At 36.9% G+C, this 24,806-nt stretch overlaps 1 protein-coding gene across 1 annotated transcript; it reads left to right on the forward strand.

The window, feature by feature from the left end:
* The first annotated feature begins 9,886 nt into the window (after positions 1-9,886).
* Positions 9,887-14,177, forward strand: LOC111891271 (ankyrin repeat-containing protein ITN1). Its single transcript, XM_023887333.3, has 3 exons — positions 9,887-10,490; positions 11,700-12,115; positions 13,163-14,177. Exons 1-3 carry the CDS (start codon positions 10,040-10,042, stop codon positions 14,069-14,071), a joined length of 1,776 nt encoding a protein of 591 aa, XP_023743101.1. The 5' UTR covers positions 9,887-10,039; the 3' UTR covers positions 14,072-14,177.
* The last annotated feature ends 10,629 nt before the right edge of the window (positions 14,178-24,806 follow it).

The raw sequence follows: 24,806 nt of genomic DNA on the forward strand, positions 1-24,806 counted from the left end.
GTTCTAAGCTTCAAAGTGTCATTTCAAGGTGGTGGAAGAGAAGAAGAGGCCATTTTGGAGGCCAGGAGTTGTGGGCAAGAGTAGATCCAAGCTTTTCAAAGGGTGGAGCTTCTTCCTAAGGTAAAAAGCTCAAATCTTGCCTTGTCATTTGTGTTGTGTGCTTCTTGGACCAATTTCTAGGGTTTTTGGTCCCAAAATGGAGACTTTATGAGCAAATGGTCTCCATTGGCCTAGATCTATCATATTTTAGGACTATAAGAGTTATATGCTCATAAAAATGCAATCTTGGACGTGGATTTTGAGTCATGCATGAGATCTAGACCTTTTGAGGAGGAAGGAAAAGTGTTAGAGGGTGTAGGGACCTTTACAGCCACGCAAAGGCTTAAAGGTTCCGACTTTATGGGATAAAAGGTCTAGAAAGAGTCAGATCTGAAAGTTGAATGAGTGTCTTAATCATTTAAGACCAAAAACCAAGGAAAGGCTGAAATTGAGACTTACGATGGGCGTAACTCTCTGTACGCGTAGCGTAAGGGGTTGAGACCCTGTTTGTGACTCGACGGCGTACGCACCGTGTACAGAGAAGGTATGCGCCGCGTACTGCCTTCTGTTGACTTTTATTGACTTTTAGGGTTTTGGTCAACCTTTAGATTTTTTGGTTCAGGGATAAAATAGTCTTTTACCCTTCTGTGGAATTGTAGAGTGGATTTAATCTAGCCTTTGAGAGCCTTTATTTATTTGAGAGTGTTTTTATGTGTTTAGGCGGGGGCTAGACCAATGTATTCGAGTGCGAGATTATCCTTGATACCTGAGGTGAGTCTTCTCACTATACTTTACCTAGAGTGGTATATTTGTATAGACCGGAGGGTCTTGTGTGCTATGTGTATGTATGAGATTATGTGCAATGTGATATATGTATGCTATGTGATTGTATAGATCGGACCGGAGGTTCCAACGATATAGACCGGACCGGAGGGTCCAACGATACAGATCGGGCCGAATGGTCCAACGAGCTATGACCGGACCAGAGGGTCCAACGAGCTACGGGACTGGAGGTTCCCGCTGAGACACAGCGACCGGAGGGTCGTACTGTAGCCTCGAGAGGCGTATGTGTTGTATGTGGTATTTTGGGGAACTCACTAAGCCTTGTGCTTACAGTGTTTGTGTAATGTGTTTCAGGTACTAGTGAGGATCGCGGGAAGGCGCCGGCATAACCAGTACACACTATCGGAGTTTCATATGTTTGATCTTGGGATGTGATTTTATGGAATTGTTATGTGAAACATTGAGAATTGGAATCTTTTTATGAATGAAATTGCATTATTAAAAAGTGATTTTTTTTTTAATTTTACGTTATTACATTACGATCCCACCTACGCGTGGATATAAAGAACATCGAAAATGGAGCTTATATGCGAGAGTCATGATTTTTAGAAGTTGGGAATGGGCTGTGCAAGTTTGGGTGACATGGTGTAATCCTGGCCGTAGCTTTCTCCCCATGGCTTGCCACCAGATGGTGACATGTAGCGTGGACTCGTCGAGTAGGAGGCACTGAATCGAAGAGTTGTGCAGGTTTCCAGCCTATAAATAGAGGCGTAACCCCCTCCATTTCTCACACCATTTCCATTCTTTCTTCTCTCTACACTCTCTCTAACTCCCCCAACTCCCCCCACCCACCCCAAATCCTAGGGTGTTTCCCTAGCACGAGAGAGAAGCCCTGGAGCGCCCGACGACTCCGAGAAGAATAGCTTTCGGCTTAGAAGTTCTGCCCCAGTAGAGCCCAGTTTCCAGCGAACCTCGCTGTAAGTAAGATACGCTTACCCTACCTTAAGTATAGCTTTTGTTTAAATATAGTAATGTTATTAGGACCTTATAATAAGTATTTGGGCTATTATTATGAGTTATCTAAGTGTCGTTATAATATATTTTTAACCACTTGTGGTACGGGGAATCTGGTTTGAAGGGCTGCTTGGGTTGTTGGATTTTGAGAAGTGTTATATGCCAAAATGGTCCTACCCTCCGGTGTTTCATATCGGGCCCCTGTCTATACATGGTGGGTGAAAAGTATTGTTTTAGCACTTATATAATAGTAATAATACCAAGACTATTAATTCTCGATGAGCATAACACTAAACTCTAGTGGTAATGATACTAGGTTTTGTCAAATGGAGTTGTTTTAAGTAAACAAAGCGTTTTCTGAGTGTAGAATCACCACCTTAACAGGTGAGTGCATAGTTACTTTCATCTTACATATAGATATGAAGTATTTTATATAAATTACGTGATATGTGTGCATATTATTTGAATACTTGTTGTCTAGGCTAGATGAACGATTTTATACATGTTTTAAATGATTTAAACTTTATATGTAATTTATATCTACAAAATATGTTGGGTAAAGCATGGGTAATGAATGATGATGTATGAAAGCTGATATAGAGGAACGTTGGCGACAATGGACTCAGTGCCTACTGTTTAAACCCTGGCGACTATGGACTTAGTGCCTAAAGTCTGGCGACTATGGACTTAGTGTCTGTTGTGTAAACCCTGGCGGCGATGGACTTCGTACTTATTCCTTAGGGTAATCCTTAGGAATGAATGAATGAGGAATAGCTGATTCTTAGGGTAGATCCCTAAGAGTAAAGGAGATATCGGGGATGGGTAATTGTGTTAATTAATTGTTTGATGTTTAAACATAATAATTATATTGTTGTGGGTTGAAAACCCTATGTACTCACCAGGTTTCCAAACCTGACCCACTCAAGCTTATTTGTATCACAGGTGTCGATATGAAGCTACTTTACACTGATAGATTTAAAAGAGATGTAGATCACTAGTGTAAATGAATGTAAGTTATGTTTATGCTTATGTTTATGTATTGACGATGACATCCCAAATGTTTTAAAATGAATAAAAATACATTTCTACGGAAATGCTTTGTTAACATATTTATCATGTTTTTTTGGGAATGAATTCCGCAACATTTTTATTAAAATAGGTACTATGATTTTTATAAAGTATAAACAAAATCGGTCTTTTCGGGTCGTAAAAATGGGGATGTCACACTTATTATCAGAGCATTAGCTTAAGCAAACTAGGAATAAGGATTTATTTCTATACTTAAACTTAGAATGCTAAGCGATTATTGTGAGGAGTGTGTCTAATATATTTTAGGTAGTACACCTGAATAGACACAAGCACTAGCTTAATTAGGGAAGGTGCCTAAAATGATTTTATGTGCTAAATGATTTGTTGTAACACCGAAAAATTTTAAATTTATTTTATTCATATTTATTTCATAAAAATGCACATTTTTCTATATAAACACTTTTTATTTAAAAATCATCAACAAGGTTTTCAGAACATTATGAAATTCTAGGATCTGTATTCATCCCTCTTTTCTCTTGTGTGTGTACAATCGAGCCGCCGCCTTCCCGCGATTCTGAAGAACCTGAAACACATAACACGTAACACAGTAAGCACAAAGCTTAGTGAGTTCCCCAAAATACCACATACAACACATACGCCACTCAAGGCTACAATATGACCCTCCGGTCGGTGTGTCTCAGCGGAACCCTCCAGTTCCATATCGTTGGACCCTCCGATCCGGTTTGTATCGTTGGACCCTCCGGTCCGGTCTATAAACTCCGCATAGCATAAATCACAAAGACATGATGCATAGCATATCACATATAACATAATACTCAATGTAAGCACATAAGACCCTCCGGTTACACATAACTACCACTCAAGGTAACGTATAGTGAGAAGACTCACCACGGGTAATTCTCGAAAAGTCTCGAACTCGAAATACCGATCTAGCCGCCGCCTAATCACATAAATAAATACCTCTAAATCAGCAATGGATCTCAGAGGCTAGACAAGTCTCGTACTATGCTTCCCAGAAGGGTAAAAGACCATTCTACCCCTCCCTTGGCCCCATAGTCCACTGGTTGACTAAACACTAAAATTCAACGGTCCAACTTTGACCAGACTCGTCGAGTCAGGAAATGACTCGGCGAGTCCACACGCGTAATCAGATTCCTCACAAGGTCTCACTCGACTCACTGAGTCACCCACCCAACTCGTCGGGTCTTCACTGATCACGAAACTCGGGTAAACTCGATCCGACTCGTCGAGTCCTCCAATGGACTCGGTGAGTATCCTCCATGTCCAAACTCATCTGACCTTCTGAGGTCATATTTGCTTCACCAACTTGGAGATCTATCCTTCTAGCACCCACAAATCACGTAAAGGTCCAAACTTTACGTCCATGCATCATGATTAGAGCCACAAATGAAGAAATAGCCATCTAAATGGAAACTTAGGCTCAAACTCTCTATGTGACTGCATAAAGCTGAACATAAGGGACTCTCTGGACCTCCCATGGTCCATATCTAAGGCTTATTCCACATTGGGACCTCAAACATTCCATAAACCATTAAAGAGAATGGATAAGAAACCCTAGATTCATGAAATCAACATCAAACAGGAGAAATGGTCCGATTTGTTACCTCAAAGTGAAGCTCCAGGCTTCATAACCTCAGCACATCAACCCCCTCTGGTCCCTCTTGCTAGAATCTCATCTTCTCTTTAGAAATGACACACCAAAATGCTCAAAATGGCTCTTCTTTACTCTCCAAGCTCTCAAGGATGATTTAGGGTTTCTCCAGGGTAAGGATAGCCATAATTGAAGACCCTAAGGCTCTTTAAATAGGTGTCAAACCCGGACAATTAGGGTTTTCCTCCACAGTGCCGACTCGGCGAGTCCAAAGCTCGACTCGTCGAGGCCATTCATTTAAACACGTCACCTGATCGCACCCCTACTCGACGAGTTAATCCACCAACTCGCCGAGTCCCTTTGATTAAATCAAAATATAGATAATATAACATACCCAAGAATCTGGATGTTACATTTGTGATGCTTTATGATGCTATCGTTGGATCATATCTATGGTTTGTCGCCGACCGTATCTGGAAACTTTATGTGTTCAAATTTCCAAACGTTTAAATACGGTATTAGAACTGGCATGTAACTTTTCGGAGTAATAAGGAGGATTACGCGTCTAAACCTTCTCTATCTGTATTCTCGTCTCGATTCACTAACCGCATGCTTCCGTGAACAAAGCATTATGGTGAAGACTAGTAGATAATTGAGTAAATGGAGGAAATGAAAAGACTTATGATAGTGAATGACACCTATCAGAAGATATCGTAAGATTGGTATCTTGCCTTTAGAATATGTCTGATAAAATAACAATACATTCAGAGGAGTACGGTACTTATGAAGTACACCTTCAATTGGCGAGATGATGGAACGATTGGTGTAATTCCTGAAGTTGTCCCATCGTATGGAGTTCCCACTACCAATCGACTTGAAATAGAATTGATGATTGAAGATACGCATGGAAGAAGTCCTAGTAGAGTCTAAGGAAAATTTTATGATTGTTTAGACACATTTGTATGTGTTAAAATTGTTTTTGTGATAGTACCTTGGAAAACTGCGAGACAATACTTAGGACGAGTATGAGTATGTGTGAATGGTAGTAGAGTCCTATACTACCGGAAGCACATGACTCACGCTTGGATCATGGAAAGTCACAAGGTTACCAAGAAGCTAGTAATTGGTTATGTTTTGTTTAAGTATGTCATTACCATTTTTTTCGGTAATGATTAAGAAGATGATTGTTATTTCGACCCTAGTGGTCATATCAAATCGATTCTGACTAAAATAAGTATATTACGTAGTTCAGAGAACTAAGATCGATGTAGCATCCGACTTAGGCTAGAAGATTTAAGTGAAATTGAAGCAATCAATAAAAATAACGCGAATCGTTGTTAAAGTAAGAAACTTGTAGCTAGAAGTGCTACATGCTATAATGTGATTATATCACATTACAACATGAAGGAAGGTATTTTTCATTCTGGAATTTGACTCTAAGAGACCCAAGTCTAAGCGTTGCATCATACGATGAAAGGTCATTAGAATGTGACCCATCGGTCTGTTGTGAAAATCAAATAACTTATCTTAAGTGTATTAAGAAGAAGAAAGAGTCTCTAGTAAGGATCGAGATTGTGACTTGAAGGTCATAATTTGGAGTCTAACATATGATAGAGATCGGGTGCAAGATCGAGCATCGCCTACAGTCAAGAAGTCCAAGAGTTAGAAACTTGTTCGAAGAAACATAGAAGTTACGATATGGAATCATTGTGCAAGCCCTTTTTAGTTGATGATTCCAGGACATAATCATCCTAAGGGGGAGATAATTGTAACGCCCGCAAATCCGGCTAGTCAATTTAGAGACAGTAAGTGTCGAAAACGACTTTTTGATAGAAGATTATTTAGAATGAATAATCTCAATAAAAGTTGTAGCATATGTCACAAGGGTTCCGTACATATAAAGAACGCCGAAATCCGAGTTATAACGAAGAAATTATGGCCCGTCAAAGTGCCTAAACCCTGGCGACTATGGACTTAGTGCCTAAACCCTGGCGACTATGGACTTAGTGCCTAAACCCTGGTGACTATAGACTTAGTGCCTAAACCCTGGATACTATGGACTTACTGTCTATTGTATAAACCCCGGCGACTACGGACTTAGTGCCTGTTGTGTAAACCCTAGCGGCGATGGACTTCGTGCTTATTCCTTAAGGTAATCCTTAGGAACGAATGAAGGAGGAATGGTTGATTCTTAGGGTAGATCCCTAAGAGTAAAGGAGATAATGGGGATGGGTAATTGGGTTGATTAATTGTTTGATGTTTAAACATAATAATTATATTATTGCGGGTTGAAAACCCTATGTACTCACCAGGTTTCCGAACCTGACCCACTCAAGCTTATTTGTATCACAGGTGTCGATATGAAGCTACTTTACACTGAGAGATTTAAAAGAGATGTAGATCACTAATGTAAATGAATATAAGTTCTGTTTATGCTTATGTTTTTGTATTGACGATGACATCCCAAATGTTTTAAAATGAATAAAAATACATTTCTTCGGAAATGCTTTGATAACGTATTTATCATGTTTTTTTTGGAATGAATTCCGCAACATTGTTATTAAAAGAGGTACTCTGATTTTTATAAAGCATAAACAAAATCGGTCTTTTTTGGCCGTGAAAATGGGGATGTCACGGGTACGCCCAACGTACTCCCCTGGACTCCAAACTTCTCCAATAAGCACTTAATCACTTCATCCCTTGCTCCAACTCTCCAGTCTGACTCCCAAAGGTGACTTTTCAAGTAAAGTTGGCAACTTTACTAACATGTATGGCTTAATGGAACTATAGAGCTCAAAAGAGATTAATGGATGGTCTTAACTCATGCTTGAACTCAAAAACTCCATAAAGCTTGCACCTTTATGAAAGAGGGAATCTTAAAATGTCCAGATCTACTAAGTTGAGCCCCTAAAACGACCCTAGCTCACCAAGACCAAGAAAAAGGGATTAAAATGGCCAAAAACCAACCCAACATAGATCTATGAAAAGAATAGTGAAGATAGAGACTTTATACCTTAAAATTCTCGAAATGGAGATGTTAACATTGGATCTCTAAGCTCTTCTCCAAAGGTTGAGTCTTTCACTTTCTTCTTCTCTTAAACAAACCACCAAGAATCTTCTTTCAAGCATCAAGCTTCACCCAAAGCACTCTAGGGTCTCAAACACATAAAAAGGGGTGGTGGCTGACTTAAAATGACCTAAGTAGTGGTATAATGTTGCTTATATAGTGTAGGAACCCCGAAATTAGGGTTTTGGTCTGAAGGGAGTATGTTCCGCGTACCTCTTAGTACGCCCGGCGTACTCACAAACCACCCGCTACCAGATGACCTTATACGCTAGGCGTACCCTGCTAAACACGCGCACGCATCTTTGCATGCATGGAACTGATCTGCCAAATATTTCCATTAGGGGCCAATTCTGCCAAAACATTCAAAGTACCATAACTCCCTCGTTCTAGGTCCGTTTCAACTGAACCTTATGTCCACAGAAAGGTGATGAAAAGCCCTACGCTCCCAATAACTCACCCGAGCGTTAAACCCTTCCCGGATTAAACCCAAAATCCATGAAGTCTGAGATACCCAATTATAATTATACCCTTGGCCTCCGAAGACACAATTGAACGCTCGGATCACTTATACTATGACATCTACCTTTGAACTAGGCCAAATCTTTCATTTCCCAAGGCCCTAAACCTTATGACAACTGATGATTGGGTCGCAACCCCGTGCAACGAAGCGCTTTCAAAACTGAGTGTCACAACTTCTCCAACACCGATCACACCGCCTGGCACTCTTGCTCCTCCTGTTATCGCCACAGCTAGCAACGCCGTCGTCGGTACTCTATCTTCCTCCTCCTTCTGATTATGTGGCTTATATGTTTTGTTTTTTTCCTATATTGAAATAATGTATTAAAGAGATTTACCTGTTATTGAATTCAATTCTCATTGATATAATCATATCCCGCTATTTAGTATTGACAGCTTATGAAAGCCATTGGGGAAAAGAACATAAGTTTTGGCTATCTTTTATCTCTAATGGGTCAAACAAAAGGGTTAAATCGTAAGGATTGTTGTTTTGTTGTTGCATAATTGTTCCTTTTCAATTTGTATTTGTGCTATTTGTTTTCCACTAAAAGCTTGATAATTTGGTCTATAATAAACTCAGGAATCATGTTTTAAGAATGACAAAGCTCTCATGAATTAAAAAAGTCAAACACTATACATTCAGGGATTGAATATTTGAATTTATTCACGTATACTATTTTTTTTAACAAAATAAAAATTGTGTTTGTGGAGTAGGTGAAGTAAAAGCAAAAATGAGCCAAAAGAATGTTGTTCTAAGTTTTGAATAAAGATTTTGTGAAAGGAACTCCAAATCAAGAACAATTTGAAGCAACTTAAGGATGTTATTTAGCTAAAACAATGTAATTTTAATGTTGATTCATTTGATTTGTAAATAACATTTAATAGTATTGAATGCTTTTATAAAAATGTAATGTTATAAACTAAATGGTAAATCATAAACGATTATTACAAAAAAATATTGTTTGAGGGTAATATAGTAATTTTACACAGTCAGTCAGATACAAAATCAAACAACAAGTTTCAGTCAGAAGATAACCCAGTCAGAACTTCTAACTAAGTCAGCTCTTACTCAGTTAGCAGCTATCAAAAGACTCCTAAGACAACCTTGGTCAGCCACGGTTCAATCCATGACCAACCACAACCAAACCCACCATGCCACCCTTGGGGTGGTGTTAGTGCCACAACGCATGCAATTTTTCCTCCCACTCTAGGTAACCTAATTGTAATGTCCAGTAAAGTAATACGTGTACGAATGATTATTTTCTTCTCATTGGATATGTATAAATAAAGTAGTTTTTTAAGCTCACATAAAATTACTATATCATATTATAATTATATATTACGTTAAACACACCATTAAAATGGAATGGAATGTGCAAAACCTAAAACTCGATAGTTGTCGGTAATAACCACATATTTTCCTAGCTTAGTTTAACCCGATTTACCCAAAATCCGATTGACCATAACCTGACCAACTCGTAGCTTAATAGGGTCAGGTTTTGTGTGAACTTTTAGTTTTTAAAATCTCAATTAACTAAAAACCCTATTGGATTGACCCGATTAGCACCCCTACCTAACAACTTCAAAATGGGAGTATACTTGTGATTTTAAGTAAAAGTAAATGGACCATATATGCAATGAATTCCAAACATAAGGTCTATATTGAAACAATTCAAAATTTGGATTGAACTTGTGAGATTTTATGTGAAGCTTAGGGACCAAATTTGTAATTTACTCTTGAACAAATGTAGATTAATCGTACAACCATCTATGTACGGCTTACAAGCGTTCAATAAAACACTCACGCGTTGTTCTAACATTCAAAGCGAAAATTCCTAGTAACTACGCAATGTGGAAAATAAACCCCTCCTTCCATCATCGTCTTCAAAAGACCTTCCCAACTTCAGTACCTGTCATCGCCATTTTTAGCTTCCTAAACCATAAACTCAAAAACCACCATGGATCGTCTCCTATACCAGACTATCCTAAAAGGCGACCATGTTACCTTCCTCAACCTCATTCAAGAAAACGAAACCCTAATCAAACAGACCGTGGTTGGATCATCGAACACCGTGTTACACTTAGCAGCTCGATTTGGGCACCTGGAACTGGTGTTGGAGATATTGAAAGTGTGCCCAGATATGGTTGTGGCGGAAAACAGTGACTTGGAGACACCTTTGCACGAAGCATGCAGAGAAGGGAAAGTTGAAGTGATGAAGGTGTTAATGGCGGCGGATGAAGGGGTGGTCGGAAAAGTGAACTGCAGAGGTGAGAGTGTGCTGTTTGTAGCGTGTGAGAGAGGGAAGTTACAGGTGGTGAAGCATCTGATAGAGTTTCAATGGCTTCTTATGCATGAACTTGATGCGTTTATGTGTTCTATACATGTTGCTGCTGCTGGTGGACACACAGGTATTCATCAGTGATCACTTGTAATTTTGATTTGAAAGTTAGTTCAAATTATATTATGGACTTTGTAGAAAAGTTGCGACCTTAATTGGATCTGGTAATCACAGCTTTAATAAAGAACACGTACGTTTAACTATTGACTGAATATGCATTGTGTGTTAATGTTAAATGTTAAAACAAGAAAGATCTTGTGGATTCAGTGTTAGAAATATTAAGTTCTAACTATTAAAAGTCAAAAAACTGCAAATTAATTTCATAATAATGAAGATACATTACACATTACACTTGTGTATTATTTATACCAGGTGAATATGTTTAAGTATTATGATAATATTTTATAATAATCATCTTTTAGTACTGTTAATATATTTTTGTTTATGACGATAGTTTGTTTATAAATACGTATTTTTTATGAGTTAAACGAACAATATTAAGTGCAATAAGTTCATTATTTTTTGATAAAGCAAAATTAGTTATATAAACTTATTTTACTCTTATTATATGGATTACATAATTAAATAATTAGCATTTACCAATAATCCTTACACATGCAATAATGATATATGTATACCAATATTATGTTTTTATGCTAGAGAAATCATACCCACCATATTATGTGTATCACATTTTATGATGATAGGCAGAATAGTCAAAAATGATATGATCGGTGGTCCCTTATTTGTTGTTTTGTTAGAAGGCAAATATGTGTTTCGCAACCTATAGCTAATCGGCTTTCCCTAATTCGTCCCAAATTAAAAATACTATATGCATTTACTATAGAGCAAAATTACAAATTTTCTATTAATAATCAAATATTTGAATCACTTTATGATAAAGTTACCTTAAGTAAAAGTACTTATAAATCATAATTTATGTCATCAATGGGTGTATAATGAAATTTATTTTTCCCATTTTAAGAAATTGTAGTTATAACTATAAGTATAATTATATAGCAATTATTGGCGATGGGCAATGCTCAACGACTTATTCTATTCACACACAAGACAAAATTCTGATATCGACTTCATGCGTTTACTTGACTTACAAAGTCCACCAATTGTCGTCTTTTATATATACATATATATGGAAGGATATTTCTGTAATTTTTCATATAGTAATAATTCATACGTAGTAAAATGAAATTCTTGTAAAAATTGAAATACAAATTACTGATAAACTCACGGTATTAATTACTTTTTTTACTTTATTTAGAAATAGTCAAGGAGATATTGAAGGTGCGTCCGGAGTTTGCAAGAAAGTATAATTCAGAAGGATACTCAGCGTTGCATCTAGCTTGTAGCAGAGGACAATTAGACACAACAAGGGAGCTTCTATGGTCAGATCCCGATCTTTTGTACCTCCGAGATCACAATGGTTGGACACCCTTACATTGGGCATCAATGAAAGGTCGAGTTGGAATTATTGGTGAAATCATCTCAATAAACCTTGAATCTGTGGAAATGGTTACTAACCATGGTGAAACAGTTCTTCATCTTGCTGTGAAGTATAACCAGTTTGATGGTTTAAGACATCTAATGGAAACACTTAACATCACTAAACTTATAAATGTACAAGACAATGATGGCAACACCGTGTTACATGTGGCAACGGCAGGGAAACTTAATACGGTAATATATATTCTCTTGACTAGTTGTGAAACTCATGTATTATATAGGTTAATTTAAAAAATAAATAAATACAAAGGTCAAAATATTTGAAAACTTTGATTTTATACGAAAAAAATAATAAATTATTATAATTGAAATGTTTTTTATTTAAATAAATAAACAAAAGAAACTAATGAACTTTAATTTTGTATATTTGAAAAATTTAAAGATAAGTTTATTAATGAAATTGATATCAATTTATTACTATATTTATTAATATTATTACATTAAAATATTATGTGAAATTTAATAAAATAAAAAAAACTAGAAAATAACATTTGGAAAAAAATTAATTCTAAATAACCACAAAATTACATTTATCAAATTGAATGAGAGTATAATATATGACAAAAAAAACATTCATTCATTAGAATAGATCCTTAGTCGTTAACATTATATTATGGATATTAATTAACCAAAATGACTACATTAATCTTCTATAAGTGGTAGAAGCTAATGAATCTATTGCAAATGACCATCAAGTTCGCAAATTTACAATTTTCAAACTATTTTTTCTGACAAAAACTAGTTCCAAATTTTATTTTATTTTTCTGAAAAAGTATTTCGAAATTTTGAACTACTTTTTTTATTAAAAAATATGTTCGAAGATCCATATATAGTTTGAAAAGTTTAACTACTTTTGATGCCCTATTAACTTGTTCTTTGTCGTGAGTATGGATTGAGTTTCAAACATGTTTTGGTGAGAGATATTGAATTAATAGTTAAGAGTCAAAAGTCAATCTTATTCAATTTAAAATGAAGATTTATATAAAAAAAATAACAATAAAGAATGGTAATTAGTGAGGAATAATATGGAAGAAGATAAGAAAAAAAAGATGATGTAAAGTAGTTTGAAAATTCGTACTTTTGAACTAGGTAGTTATTTAGGTTATTTGTTTAAAATCTACTTATTTCCTAATATATATATCCTTTTAAATGTACGGCCATTTTGTTGACCATCCTTCCTTCTTATTATTGATGTTTTCATTGATTTATACATGAAAACAGATGGTGACATATCTACTTAAACGCGGTGTGGATGTAAACGCTATCAATCAAAAAGGGTATACAGCGCTAGATGTTGTTGAATCAGATGGAAGCAACTCAACTGCCCTCCAAATTATACCAGCTCTTATGGAAGCTGGAGCAAAAACATGTGAACAATTGCCCCCTACTTCTCGAGACATCAAAGAAGTAGTTCATCGCAATTTAATCAAACATTCTCCACACACAAGAACAATAGACTCCCCAACCCAACACCATCGCTGCAGAAAGCAGTCACACCGAAGATCAAAGCAAATCGAGCTTCAAAACGAGGGCCTACGAAATGCTAGAAATACTATCACCATTGTCGCTGTTCTGATAGCAACTGTCACGTTTTCAGCGGGAATAAACCCTCCGGGAGGATTCAGTCAAGAGACAGGGAAAGCTAAACTGGGAAGCAAAAAACCATTTAAAGTGTTTTTGTTGTGCAACATTCTGGCATTGTTTCTATCCCTAGGTATTGTTAATGTTCTTGTTAGTGTCATTCCGTTTAGGAGGAAATCAATGATGAACTTATTGGTAGCCACTCATAAAATCATGTGGGTGTCGACTATGTTCATGGCATCAGCTTTTATAGCAGCGACATGGACCATTTTACCACAAGGTCAAGGATCAAGATGGTTGATGATTGAATTGATGTTGGTTGGGGTAGGTTGTACACTGGTCGTGCTTCTAGGGTTGGGTATTTTGTTGGGAAAACAATGGTCGAGGAAAAAAGAATGGCGAAGACGAAAGGAAAAGAAAATGAAGGATGGTACGCCTAATAGTAGTGTTAATAGTCGTATCGGAGAAATGCGTTTTGTTAAGAATAGTCATGAATCGTCTAGTAACTCAGACGTTGATAGCTCTGATCATGGTTATCAAGTTTATTAATTCATGTTCATATGAACATGTGTGTATAAGTTATTATAATATTTTGGATCAAGCGAATGCACACGTGTTGTGCTGGTTAAAACTATTTATCTATAATTTTGAAAAATATATGTTGTTTTAGCCATTGACATTAATTTGTTAAGACAGTTTAGCTATAATTTTGAAAAATATATATTGTTTTAACCATGGACATTAATTATGCAATAATATTTTGTACACTAGGTTGATGTATAAAATCCAACTTCAATAGTATAGTAAGATAAACATATATTACAATTATATTTTGTAATGACATTTACTTCAACTTATAAATAAACATAATTAAATATAATTAGAAAGGTTGTCAAAATCATGATCTTGATCATAGGATCGTACGATCCTACGATCTTAAATATGAAAAACGATTCGGATTGCATACGGATCGTATTTGGGGTATGATCGTAAGATCGTAAGTAGGAACGTAGAATAATCCGATCCGATTCTACATTTCCTTGATTTATTTATTTATTTATTTTGCAAATGAAAACAATGAATTTACCACTTTATATTTTTTACCTTTTACTAATTTATCGTTTATCATTTTGTTTTGTGACTTCTGACTAAAGTTTTGAAGTTTTTATAGTTTTTGAACGGAAAACTGAATGTTGGAGATAACTTTCATGTTTTAAAATAATTAGATAAAATTATATTTTATTTTGTGGGATCTTAGGATCTTGATCTCGATCTTGCAAACCCAAAAACGATTTTACCTAAGATCTTGATCTTAACAACCTTGATAATTAGTGTTACTTTTAATTATTGTTATTATTAATTAATGTAAAAATCACTTATTTGATTGGTTATTATTTTTAACAAATGTTATGGTTAATTAATTTAAAATAATTTATTCCGTTAACGCCTAGTGAAATACATTTAGATGAAATACATCAATAATCTAAAATTTAAGAGAAAATAAAGCATAATGATAATACAAAGGTTACTTGTTTCAAATATATTATTATGAAAAATGACTTCATAAGTATCACATGTATACAAAAGATAGGAATTTCATTAAGTACATTCATTTACATAAAAAGATAAAAAGGCTCATGAATTTTTTATATAAAAAATTGAGTAAAATTACAAAACTCATTTTCATAACATAAAGGATTTTCAATGATAGTTTTATAACTTGTTAGTATTCCACCGACTACCCAATAACATCAAAGTAGATAATTTATGGGAAAATGACATATAGGCCCTATAATGTTTATATGGTTTACCCTTTTAGCCACTTAACTTATTTTTTGACCTAATAAGGGAACCAAGTAGGGGGGAACCTATTTATTTAGCCATTTTCATCTCTTTTCCCCAATTTATTGACAAAACTTGGGGCCCACCTCTCTCTCTCTCTCTCTCTCTCTCTCTCTCTCTCTCTCTCTCTCTCTCTCTCTTTCTTTCTCATATCCTATTTCTTTTCTTTTTACCCAAAAAAACATTTCATCTTCTTCATCTCTTAATCAAAATTCCACATCCAATCATGAATAAACATACACTCATGCACACCTACTCTCGCTCTCTGCATATTTTTTGGTTATACAAAACGTAGTGCTCAACAAACACTCAAAAGAAAACCCATAAATCCAATTTTATAATCGATTTATGTAAGTGTATATGTAGGTTTGGTTCTGGAAATCGATTTATATATGTTCATCCCCATATATCGATGTTTATGTGTATGTTTTCGTTTTTGAAAACGATATGTGTATGTGTTTATGAATCTGAAATTGTTTCAAACAGGTACATATGTGTGTGAATTAGAAATTGCTCCTTCTTCCTCTGGTCACTCACTGACCCTCGCACGTCCTTTGGTATCATGTGATTTGTATGTGTTCGTAATGTTCTTTTGCAAAATCAAATCAAGATTTAGAGAGAAGGCGAAGAGGCACTGTTTACGTGAATAAGAAAGAGGAAAGAAAGGTGGGTGGTTGTCGGTATCAGAGCTCTAAGAAATCGGAGCTTCAAGATTAAAGAAATTACTCTGTTCTTATTTTTGGGCTAGCAAACACGCACATAAGATTGGACGTAATTATGGATATAACTTCAAGCAACGTGTTACTCAATGAACATACAAACCCCACAATGACAGATGTGGGTTATCAAGATTGTTGACAAACATAGCCAATCTTCATGCCAAAGAAGATGATCGGGTACGACTAGATAAGTAGAAGCAGTCATGTGGCTATTAGATGGTCGGTGAGGTTCACCGAAGACGACAAACGGTGGTCAATGATTTAACAAAAAACTCAATCCCCTTATTTATTGATATGATGCTAGTTACAGCAGGAGTACAGCAGGAGTACATGACCTCTATTTGCAGGTGGGTTTCAGGGAGAGAGAGAGAGAGAGAGAGAGAGAGAGTTAGAGAGAGAGAGAGAGATTATGGGAAAATTCAAAGTCAATATAAGAAAACTTGTCAACAAATGTCATTGTGTCAAAGAAGTAACTAGCTAACCCCTTCACTTTGGCCAAAATGATGTAATCGACCCGACAAAAACAACTTCGTGCCCTCATAAGGGCACAAAAATTGTTTAGGGTATAAAAGGATAAACCCAAGAAAGTTCGTCGGCATTTGTGTCATTTTCCCATAATTTATTATGTTAGTATTTACTAACTACTTAATATTCTTTAACTATTTATATTTATTACTTTATAAAACTATAAAACATATCAAATATGTAAGATAAATATATGTCTAATTATCAAAAGAAAAAAAAAACTTCTGAAAAAATAATACATTAAAGAAGAATTTTAAATAAAATTCTTTACTAATATGATATAATAATTATGATGCTCTTATATTTATATTCAAAATAATTGAACTTCTGTTTTTCTATAACATTTGATTAAGGACAGTTTATGAGCATTACTCATGGTAGATTTTACCATATCGTAAAGTTGTTTTTTGTTACTATTTAATTTGAAACGTTCCAAAATTTACAAATAGATTTTTCGATTTTAAAATATAATAACCAATTAATCTTTGCTTCAAAAACCATTTACTAACATTTGATTGATTTGAATCATACATTATCAGGGTTAAATTTACAAAAACACGGAAACGAACATCTTCGATGCAGTTTGTAGACCGTCACAAACTGGATCATGTGTGCCTCCTCCACAAATCTCTCTATGGTCTCAAGTTGGCACCAAGAGCTTGGTTTCACAGGCTCTCCTCATCTCTACTTACTCTCTACTTCCAAGGCTCCAAAACGGATCCTTCTATGTTTATCTATGTGACTCGTGGTACACTCCTTTACATGCTTGTGTATGTTTATGACATTATTCTGATAGGGAACAACAACAAAGCCATCAATTATGTCAATCAGAGCTTGTGTAACGTCCCAAAAATACGAGCCAAAATTTTCATTTTTAAAACATACACTTTGCAAAACATTAGAAATAAAACATTAACTAATCATATCATTTCATAAAAGATGTTGCGTGTCTGGAAACCATTTTATAAAACATAATACTGTCAGAGTACAAATCCCCAAGATGATCTCATAGTGCGGAATAGAAAAGCGTGTGTGTGATGTGCCGCTACCGTGCCGGCTCCTTCCCCTTCGAAGAAGAGGTACCTGAAACCAAAACTGAAAACTGTAAGCACGAAGCTTAGTGAGTTCCCCCATCTTACCACATACCAGACAATCACATATCATACATACTGCCGGGTAATTCTAAGGTGCCCGACCTACCCGGTACGGCCATTCTGGGGTGCCGACCTACCCGTGTCAAGCCGTTCTGGGGTGCTGACTACCCATGTCAAGCCATTCTGGGGTGCTGACTACCCATCGGTCCTAACAACCAATCCTCGGGGACTATTTCACCCCCTACTGCTACTATCACATATATCATAACATAACATATTATCAGAAATATCGGGGGTGTCCGATCTACCCTTCGGTCCTAATGACCGAACTTTGGGACTATTCCCCTCCTACTACCACTATCACATATAACATATCATGCCATCATATAAACATATCATCACATACTATCAGACATATATGGGGTGTCTGACCTACCCTTCGGTCCTAACAACCGAACTCTACTACTATCACATATACATATCATGCCAGCATATAACATATCAGGTAGTAGCAAACCTAGATGATATCACAAAGACAATCATCTAACATAAAACTCCTACTGGTGGGCCGGCATTGTGGCCGTAAACCCACAGCTACTAGAAGGTAACTCACCTCAAAGTAGTTGTTGATCTACTTGGGAACTGACTGTCTTCTGCTGCTGCTGCCCCGGAAGTCCTCCGGCTAAAATCCCCACAAAACACTCAGTCAAATACTGCTAATCGACCTCAGGGTAAAATGACCATTTACCCCTAACCAAGCCAAGAGTCAAAGTCAAAGTCAACTTCCAGTTGACCCGACTCGCCGAGTTGGCCTGCCAACTCGCCGAGTCCCTATCCCTTTGTCTGACCATAACCCCGTCTCTACTCGTCGAGTTAGGCATTGACTCGACGAGTTTTCCTTCTAACCCAAGGTCCAATAGTCCTTCATCCTACTCGCCGAGTTGTATGAACAACTCGTCGAGTTCATCTTAATCTGAAGAACATGCTATGCTGAGACTCGTCGAGTTGTATGAACAACTCGCTGAGTCTGTTCTTGAGGCAAGAAGATTGCCTTGAACTCGCCGAGTTAGGGCATTGAATTGCCAAGTTCCTTCATGGGTGAGTCTGGCTTCCGATTCACTGAGTCACACCCTATGACTGGCTATTCCACTCCGCAAACACAAAAAAGCGAAAACTCGGGGACTCGCGACTCGACTCGCCGAGTCTTTCACATGCAAATACTATATACTCTATTTTGCTTGAATCCAGCTCATGCCATACATAGATCTGGGTTTCTAGGGCTTAATTAACACGTAAAGTTTCCAACTTTACATTTAAATAAACACCAATGAAGGTTTTAGGGCTCAAAATGCACTAAAAGAGTAGATCTAGGGCTTTCATACAATATGGCTCCATAAAGGCAGTATATCCGAGCTCCTAGAGCTGAATCATGCCTAGATCTGAAGGTTAATCAAGTTATTACAGATCCTAAATCATACCCAAGCTTGGAAATGGCTCAAGAAGGACTTTAATGGAGCTATAAGGGACTATAAGCATGGAAACAGAGGGAAACAGAGTTATACCGCAAGGGAATCACCTGAAATAACACCAAGATGCCTGGCCTCCTTCTTCTCTTCTTGATCTACTCTTCTTTCTCTCAAAATCTTCAAGAAAACACACCAAAACACTTCAATCTCACAAGGAACAAGGGTTGGACGATATAGGGAGCTCTAAGGGTGAAGGGTGCGAGGTTGGGGCGCATAAGGTTGGTTTAAATAGGGTGCAAACCCTTGGAATTTAGGGTTTCATCAGACAGCGGGGACTCGCCGAGTCCAGAATATGGACTTGCCGAGTCGCCAAATTAAACGTGTTCCATATCCCATCTCTACTCGGTGAGTCGGGCCTACAACTCGCCGAGTACAAGGCTAAAAATGCAAAACACTTAGATAAATTTCACATACCAGGAACCAGGTGCTACAGCTTGAGTACCTCATTTGTTTTTAATGGCATGGGTCCATTTTCATACTTTCTTGGTATTGAGGTAGTTCGACATAGAGCTAATATTGTTCTCTTTCAAAAAAATACATACAGGACCTGATGACCAAAGCAAACCTCTCAAAAGCTAATTCGGTTCCCACCTCATGCACCATCGGTTCTATTCTCTCCATTGGGGACAACGCCCCCTGTAACACCCTAAACTAGGTATGACTTGAAACCCTTAAAGAAACTTCATTTTTGACATAATTGGTTCCTTAAGTACGTTGGGCGTACTTATGAGTATGCTTAGCGTACTACACATGACCGATCACGGAGGAGCTGCACGTACACTAGGTGTACCAGAAGTAGGTTGGGCGTACATGTCGAGGGTCCAAACCCTAATTTGTGGACTTGTGGCCTATTTAAACGCCCTTAACTCATTTGAGCCTCACCCTCATCAGCTCCTTTCACCTCCAAATGTTCCTGGAAACCCTAATATCCTTTGTGAGTGCATTTTGAGCCTTGAGAGTGCATTTGTGGTCCTCTTAGTGTTCATCCAATAAGAAAAAAATGGTCAAAGAAGCTTGGAGTGTCTTTTGGCTTCAAGAATCTGCACATAGAAGACCTTGAGGAGTTCCTGGAGGTAAAAAGCTTGGATCTTTCCACTTAAATCTCTAGATCTAGCTAGGGTTTTCTAGTTTTGCCCCTTTGGTTGATTTTGGACCTCCATTTGTGATTTAAGCAACTCCAGAAAATGGAAATGACAAATCTGAGGTCCCTTGGTCCTTTAGTAACATAAAAATGGAGTCTTGGTGGGATTTTTGACCTCATGCATGGGTTAAGAACCTTGAAAAGGTCTTAATGGGGGTGTTGGGTGCATTTGGGACATGCAAAGGCATAAAGTTGCCAACTTTATGTCTTAGGTCGTCTTATTAAGCTTAGATCTGACTTTTTAACGTAAAAGAATCGACTATTAAGCACTTAATAGAAAAATGGCTTAATCTGTTAATACGTTGGGCGTAACCCAGTGTACGCGGCGCGTAAGCCCCAGAACCCTAGTACGTTGCACGTACTAGGATGGTACGCTAAGCGTACGCATCATAGATGGGCTTGGATATGTTTTGGGCTTTTGGACTGTTGGGCCTCATTTGGTTATTGGACTTGGTTACATTCTGAGTACAGTGGGCCATTTTATCTATTTGGGCCATTAGTGTTAGGATTGGGTCTTTTGGGGCCAAAAGGCCCATTAATGATTTTAGACATGGACTTTGGGCCCATTAACAAAGAAAGGATAATTGGGCCTTTTTGGAAGGACTTGGGGTTGGGTTCCCTTTTATTAAGTAAAGTCCTAACATTGATTAATATTATTATTTAGCACGGGAGGTTACAGACTGTTAGGAGAGCAGCTTCCGTATTCAGCAAACAGAGGTGAGTCTCCTCACCATACCAATGTGTCGAAGGCACCAAGGCTGGCCCATTAATTGTTAGGTATATACTATTTGGATTATTTGATATGCCATGCACTATTTGTTTCTATGGAATATGTATCTTGTATGGAAGACCTCGGGGGGTTCCCGAGGCACTTAGGTATAAGACCGTGGAGGGTTTCCACGGCATCCTAGCTCAAAGACCTCGGGGCGGTCCCGAGGCACTTAGGTGTAAGACCTTGGAGGGTTCCCTAGCATCCTAGGTCAAAGACCTCAGGGGGTTCCCGAGGCATGGGGCTAAGACCATGTGGGGGTTCCCATGGCACCTGAAGTAAGACACTGGAGGGTTTCCAAGGCTTCCTTATATATTGGTATGCATGGCTTATGTGATATGTATAATTGTTTTAGTTGGTATGATATGTTGTATGTGGTTGTGTGTGGGTATACTCTGGGGAACTCACTAAGATTTCAGCTTACTGTTTGTGGTTTTGCTTCAGGTACATCTAAGCCCAAGGGTAAAGGCAAGGCATGATGGTACGGCGTGCACTCTCCTTCTCATTGATATGCTATGGGACACTATGATGTTTTTCAATAAAGTTGTAATGAATGTGGATTTGAAAACAATCATTTTGGGATTTCAAGGTTTATGTAAATGTGTTTGATTAATGAAAAATGAAAAAAAAAATCTTCGAAAAATTGGGTCGTTACAGCCCCATTAGAAGATCCAGTCAAATATAGACAAATTGTTGGTGACCTTCAGTATGTTACCTTATCTCGGCCTGAAATCACATTTGCAGTCAACAATGTCTGTCAATTTATGCACCCACCCACCATCAATCATTGGTTTGTAGGGAAACAAATCCTTCATTACCTATGTGACACTTCCGATCACGGTCTCTTCCTGTCTCATTCATCGCCTTCAATGCTTCATGCCTATACCAACGCCGAGTTCAACTCCATGAGTGCCTTTTCGGACGCCGATTGGGCTGGCTGCCCGGATGACTATCGATCCACAGGGGGATTCGCGATATACCTTAGTCACAATCTAATTTCATGTTCTTCTAGAAAACAGAAGATTGTATCTCGGTCATCCACAAAATCTGAATACAAGGCCTTAGCAGATACGGTTGCTAAAGTAACTTGGATTGAGACTCTCTTACGAGAACTCCATGTAACAATCAAATATGATCTGATTTTGTGGTGCGATAACGTGGGAGTCACGTATTTATCGGCCAATCCTGTCTTCCATGCATGAACAAAGCATGCAAATGTTGATTTTCACTTTTTCAGAGAAAAGGCTACTAAGGAAAACTCTCCGTTCAACACATTTCTACACAAGATCAAATGGTCGATGTGTTCACAACATCGCTGCCTTCCGATCGGTTTCTCACTTGGAAGTCCAAGCTAAGAGTTCATCCCCGACCTTAGCTTGAGGGGGAATGTTAGATAAATGTTTATATTAGAGGGTCATTTGTGTAAATGTGTAGTTTATATATACTCTGTATATTTTCCCTTAATGAAAACAATACACAATTACCAAGTTTAACTTGCATACTCTTTCTTTTAAACCATCTTGCTTGGTTTCTATCCTCTTTATAAAATCTTTGTTGCAACTTTAATGATGGAGTTTTTCAAGTTGAAAATTAATCCTCTTTAACCTATATCCAAATCAAATTTAATCTCCTCTTTGTCAACAAGAAAATAAAATCAGATCATACCTAACTCAACCGAATCGTGCCCTAATGTTGAAAAAAAATATCTCAACTAAAAGTTATATCCATGTATCCACTAGAACACCATACTTAAGTAATATCATGTAAAATAAATAGAAAATATATTTAAAAAAATAATCAATAAATTAGTCTATGTTTAAGGATGCAAACAGAACGTTTAAAATTCAATGTTATAGAATACCTTGATTTTGGGGGGAAAAAATACCTTAATACTATTGAGAGAAATTCAGAAAATTGCTTCTTTTCCTCCAAATAATCATAAATTAATTTCTTTTTTTTTTGAACAACAGAAACTAATATAACTAATAATCAGAAAGGGAAAAAATTGTAGAAGTCATCACTTATAGAAATTTGAAAACAGAAAAGTCCAACTCGGTTAGAAACTAACTCAATACTATACTGAGAAATCATAAAACTGTTTATTTGCCTCTAGATAATCATAAACTAAGAGAACTTATCATCTGAACTCATACATCAGATAATTAAAAACTTCATATAAGCCCCAAAATCAAAATATTAAAATTATATTATCAAAACATCATGAAACTAGAGAAACTCGAGGCCAAAATCAGAATTCCAATTCTGATTCACAGAACCAGTTGTCAAATGGGTTGAAATCAGAAGTTGCAACCTTAGCCTGTAGGGAGTAGCCTCGGCACCCACTCGGCACATCTAAGTTGGACTCGACAAACACCATGCCACATACTCGAGAGAAATATTTTGTTTTTCAATTTTCAAATTTATACCAATTTTTTAATTTGTTACCGATTTTTATATAAAAAAAATCTATTTTTTCACCTTTTCACAACCTTTATAAATCCCAACAACTACCTTATTTTATAACACACAACAACCTTCAAATTTTCACTCAAACACTATCTATATAGTGTGAAAAAATGGCTTTCTCATCCAACCCAAAAAAAAAAAAAAAAAACAAACAACAACAAGAAAAATACCCAAAACACAAACCCAATTCGAAACTCACATTTATCACCTATCTTCGTTCAAAATCAAAGTGATTTTCCTATTTATTTACTTCCAAATTACTATCATCCTGGTGCATACAACACTCCACATCGTATTTATATCCAACTACAATTTCATTCTCAGTCTCAATCCTAACCCCAATTTTAATTCCAATCTCAAGTGCAATCCCAACCGAAAATGATTTCAACCCATTTGACAACCTTCCCGAATCGCAATTCCAATTCCAATCCCAAACCCAAATCCAATTCGAAACTCACTCTTAACCCGAAGTCGTACCCGAAATGGATTCGGAGCCAGAAGAGATTCGACGTCAACCGGAACCTAAGAAAAAAAAAGGAAAGGCTCCTTCATAAAACTAGACATGGGACGAAGAAGTGGCGTTGGATCATGCGTGGGTAGATGTTTCAGAAGACCCAAAGGTCGGTAACAACCAAGATGTGCCAACTTTTTATCGGAAAGTTGCTAGACATTTTATCTCGGAAATGAAGCTTAGAGACTATAGAAAAAAATATCAAATTTACTTGAAGTGGAGTAACACCAAAAGGTTGTCATGGAGTTTAACATAATATTTGTGAGTGTGATGCGACAGTGGCAAAGTGGTGCAAACGATGAAACAATCTTGTAAAAGCTCTAGCACTTTATGAGAATGATAAAGGGCACCTTTCAAATTTCTTCATTTTTGGAATATTCTCAAATCGTAAAAAAAAGTGGCAAGATATCCGAACTTCGGAATCAAATTAACGAAATTTTAGTTTTTATAAAAATTAATTTGTTTAAATTGATTATTTTTTATATAAATTAATTTTAGTTAAAAAATAATGACAAAAGTGGCAAACCATGCCCTCTATATGGAAAAATTTTGAAGAAGTGTGGCAAATCCGACATGACACTTATGTAACAACAAAAAGGGTGTGGCAAAAGTGGCATCACTCCCTCTAGCCTTACATAAAGTTCGAGAATCGGATCAAAGAAACCTCACTTTAGGTGTGAAGTCGAGTCTC

The sequence above is a fragment of the Lactuca sativa genome, chromosome 1 (assembly GCF_002870075.4).
Source record: "Lactuca sativa cultivar Salinas chromosome 1, Lsat_Salinas_v11, whole genome shotgun sequence".
In the NCBI taxonomy this organism is placed as follows: domain Eukaryota; kingdom Viridiplantae; phylum Streptophyta; class Magnoliopsida; order Asterales; family Asteraceae; genus Lactuca; species Lactuca sativa.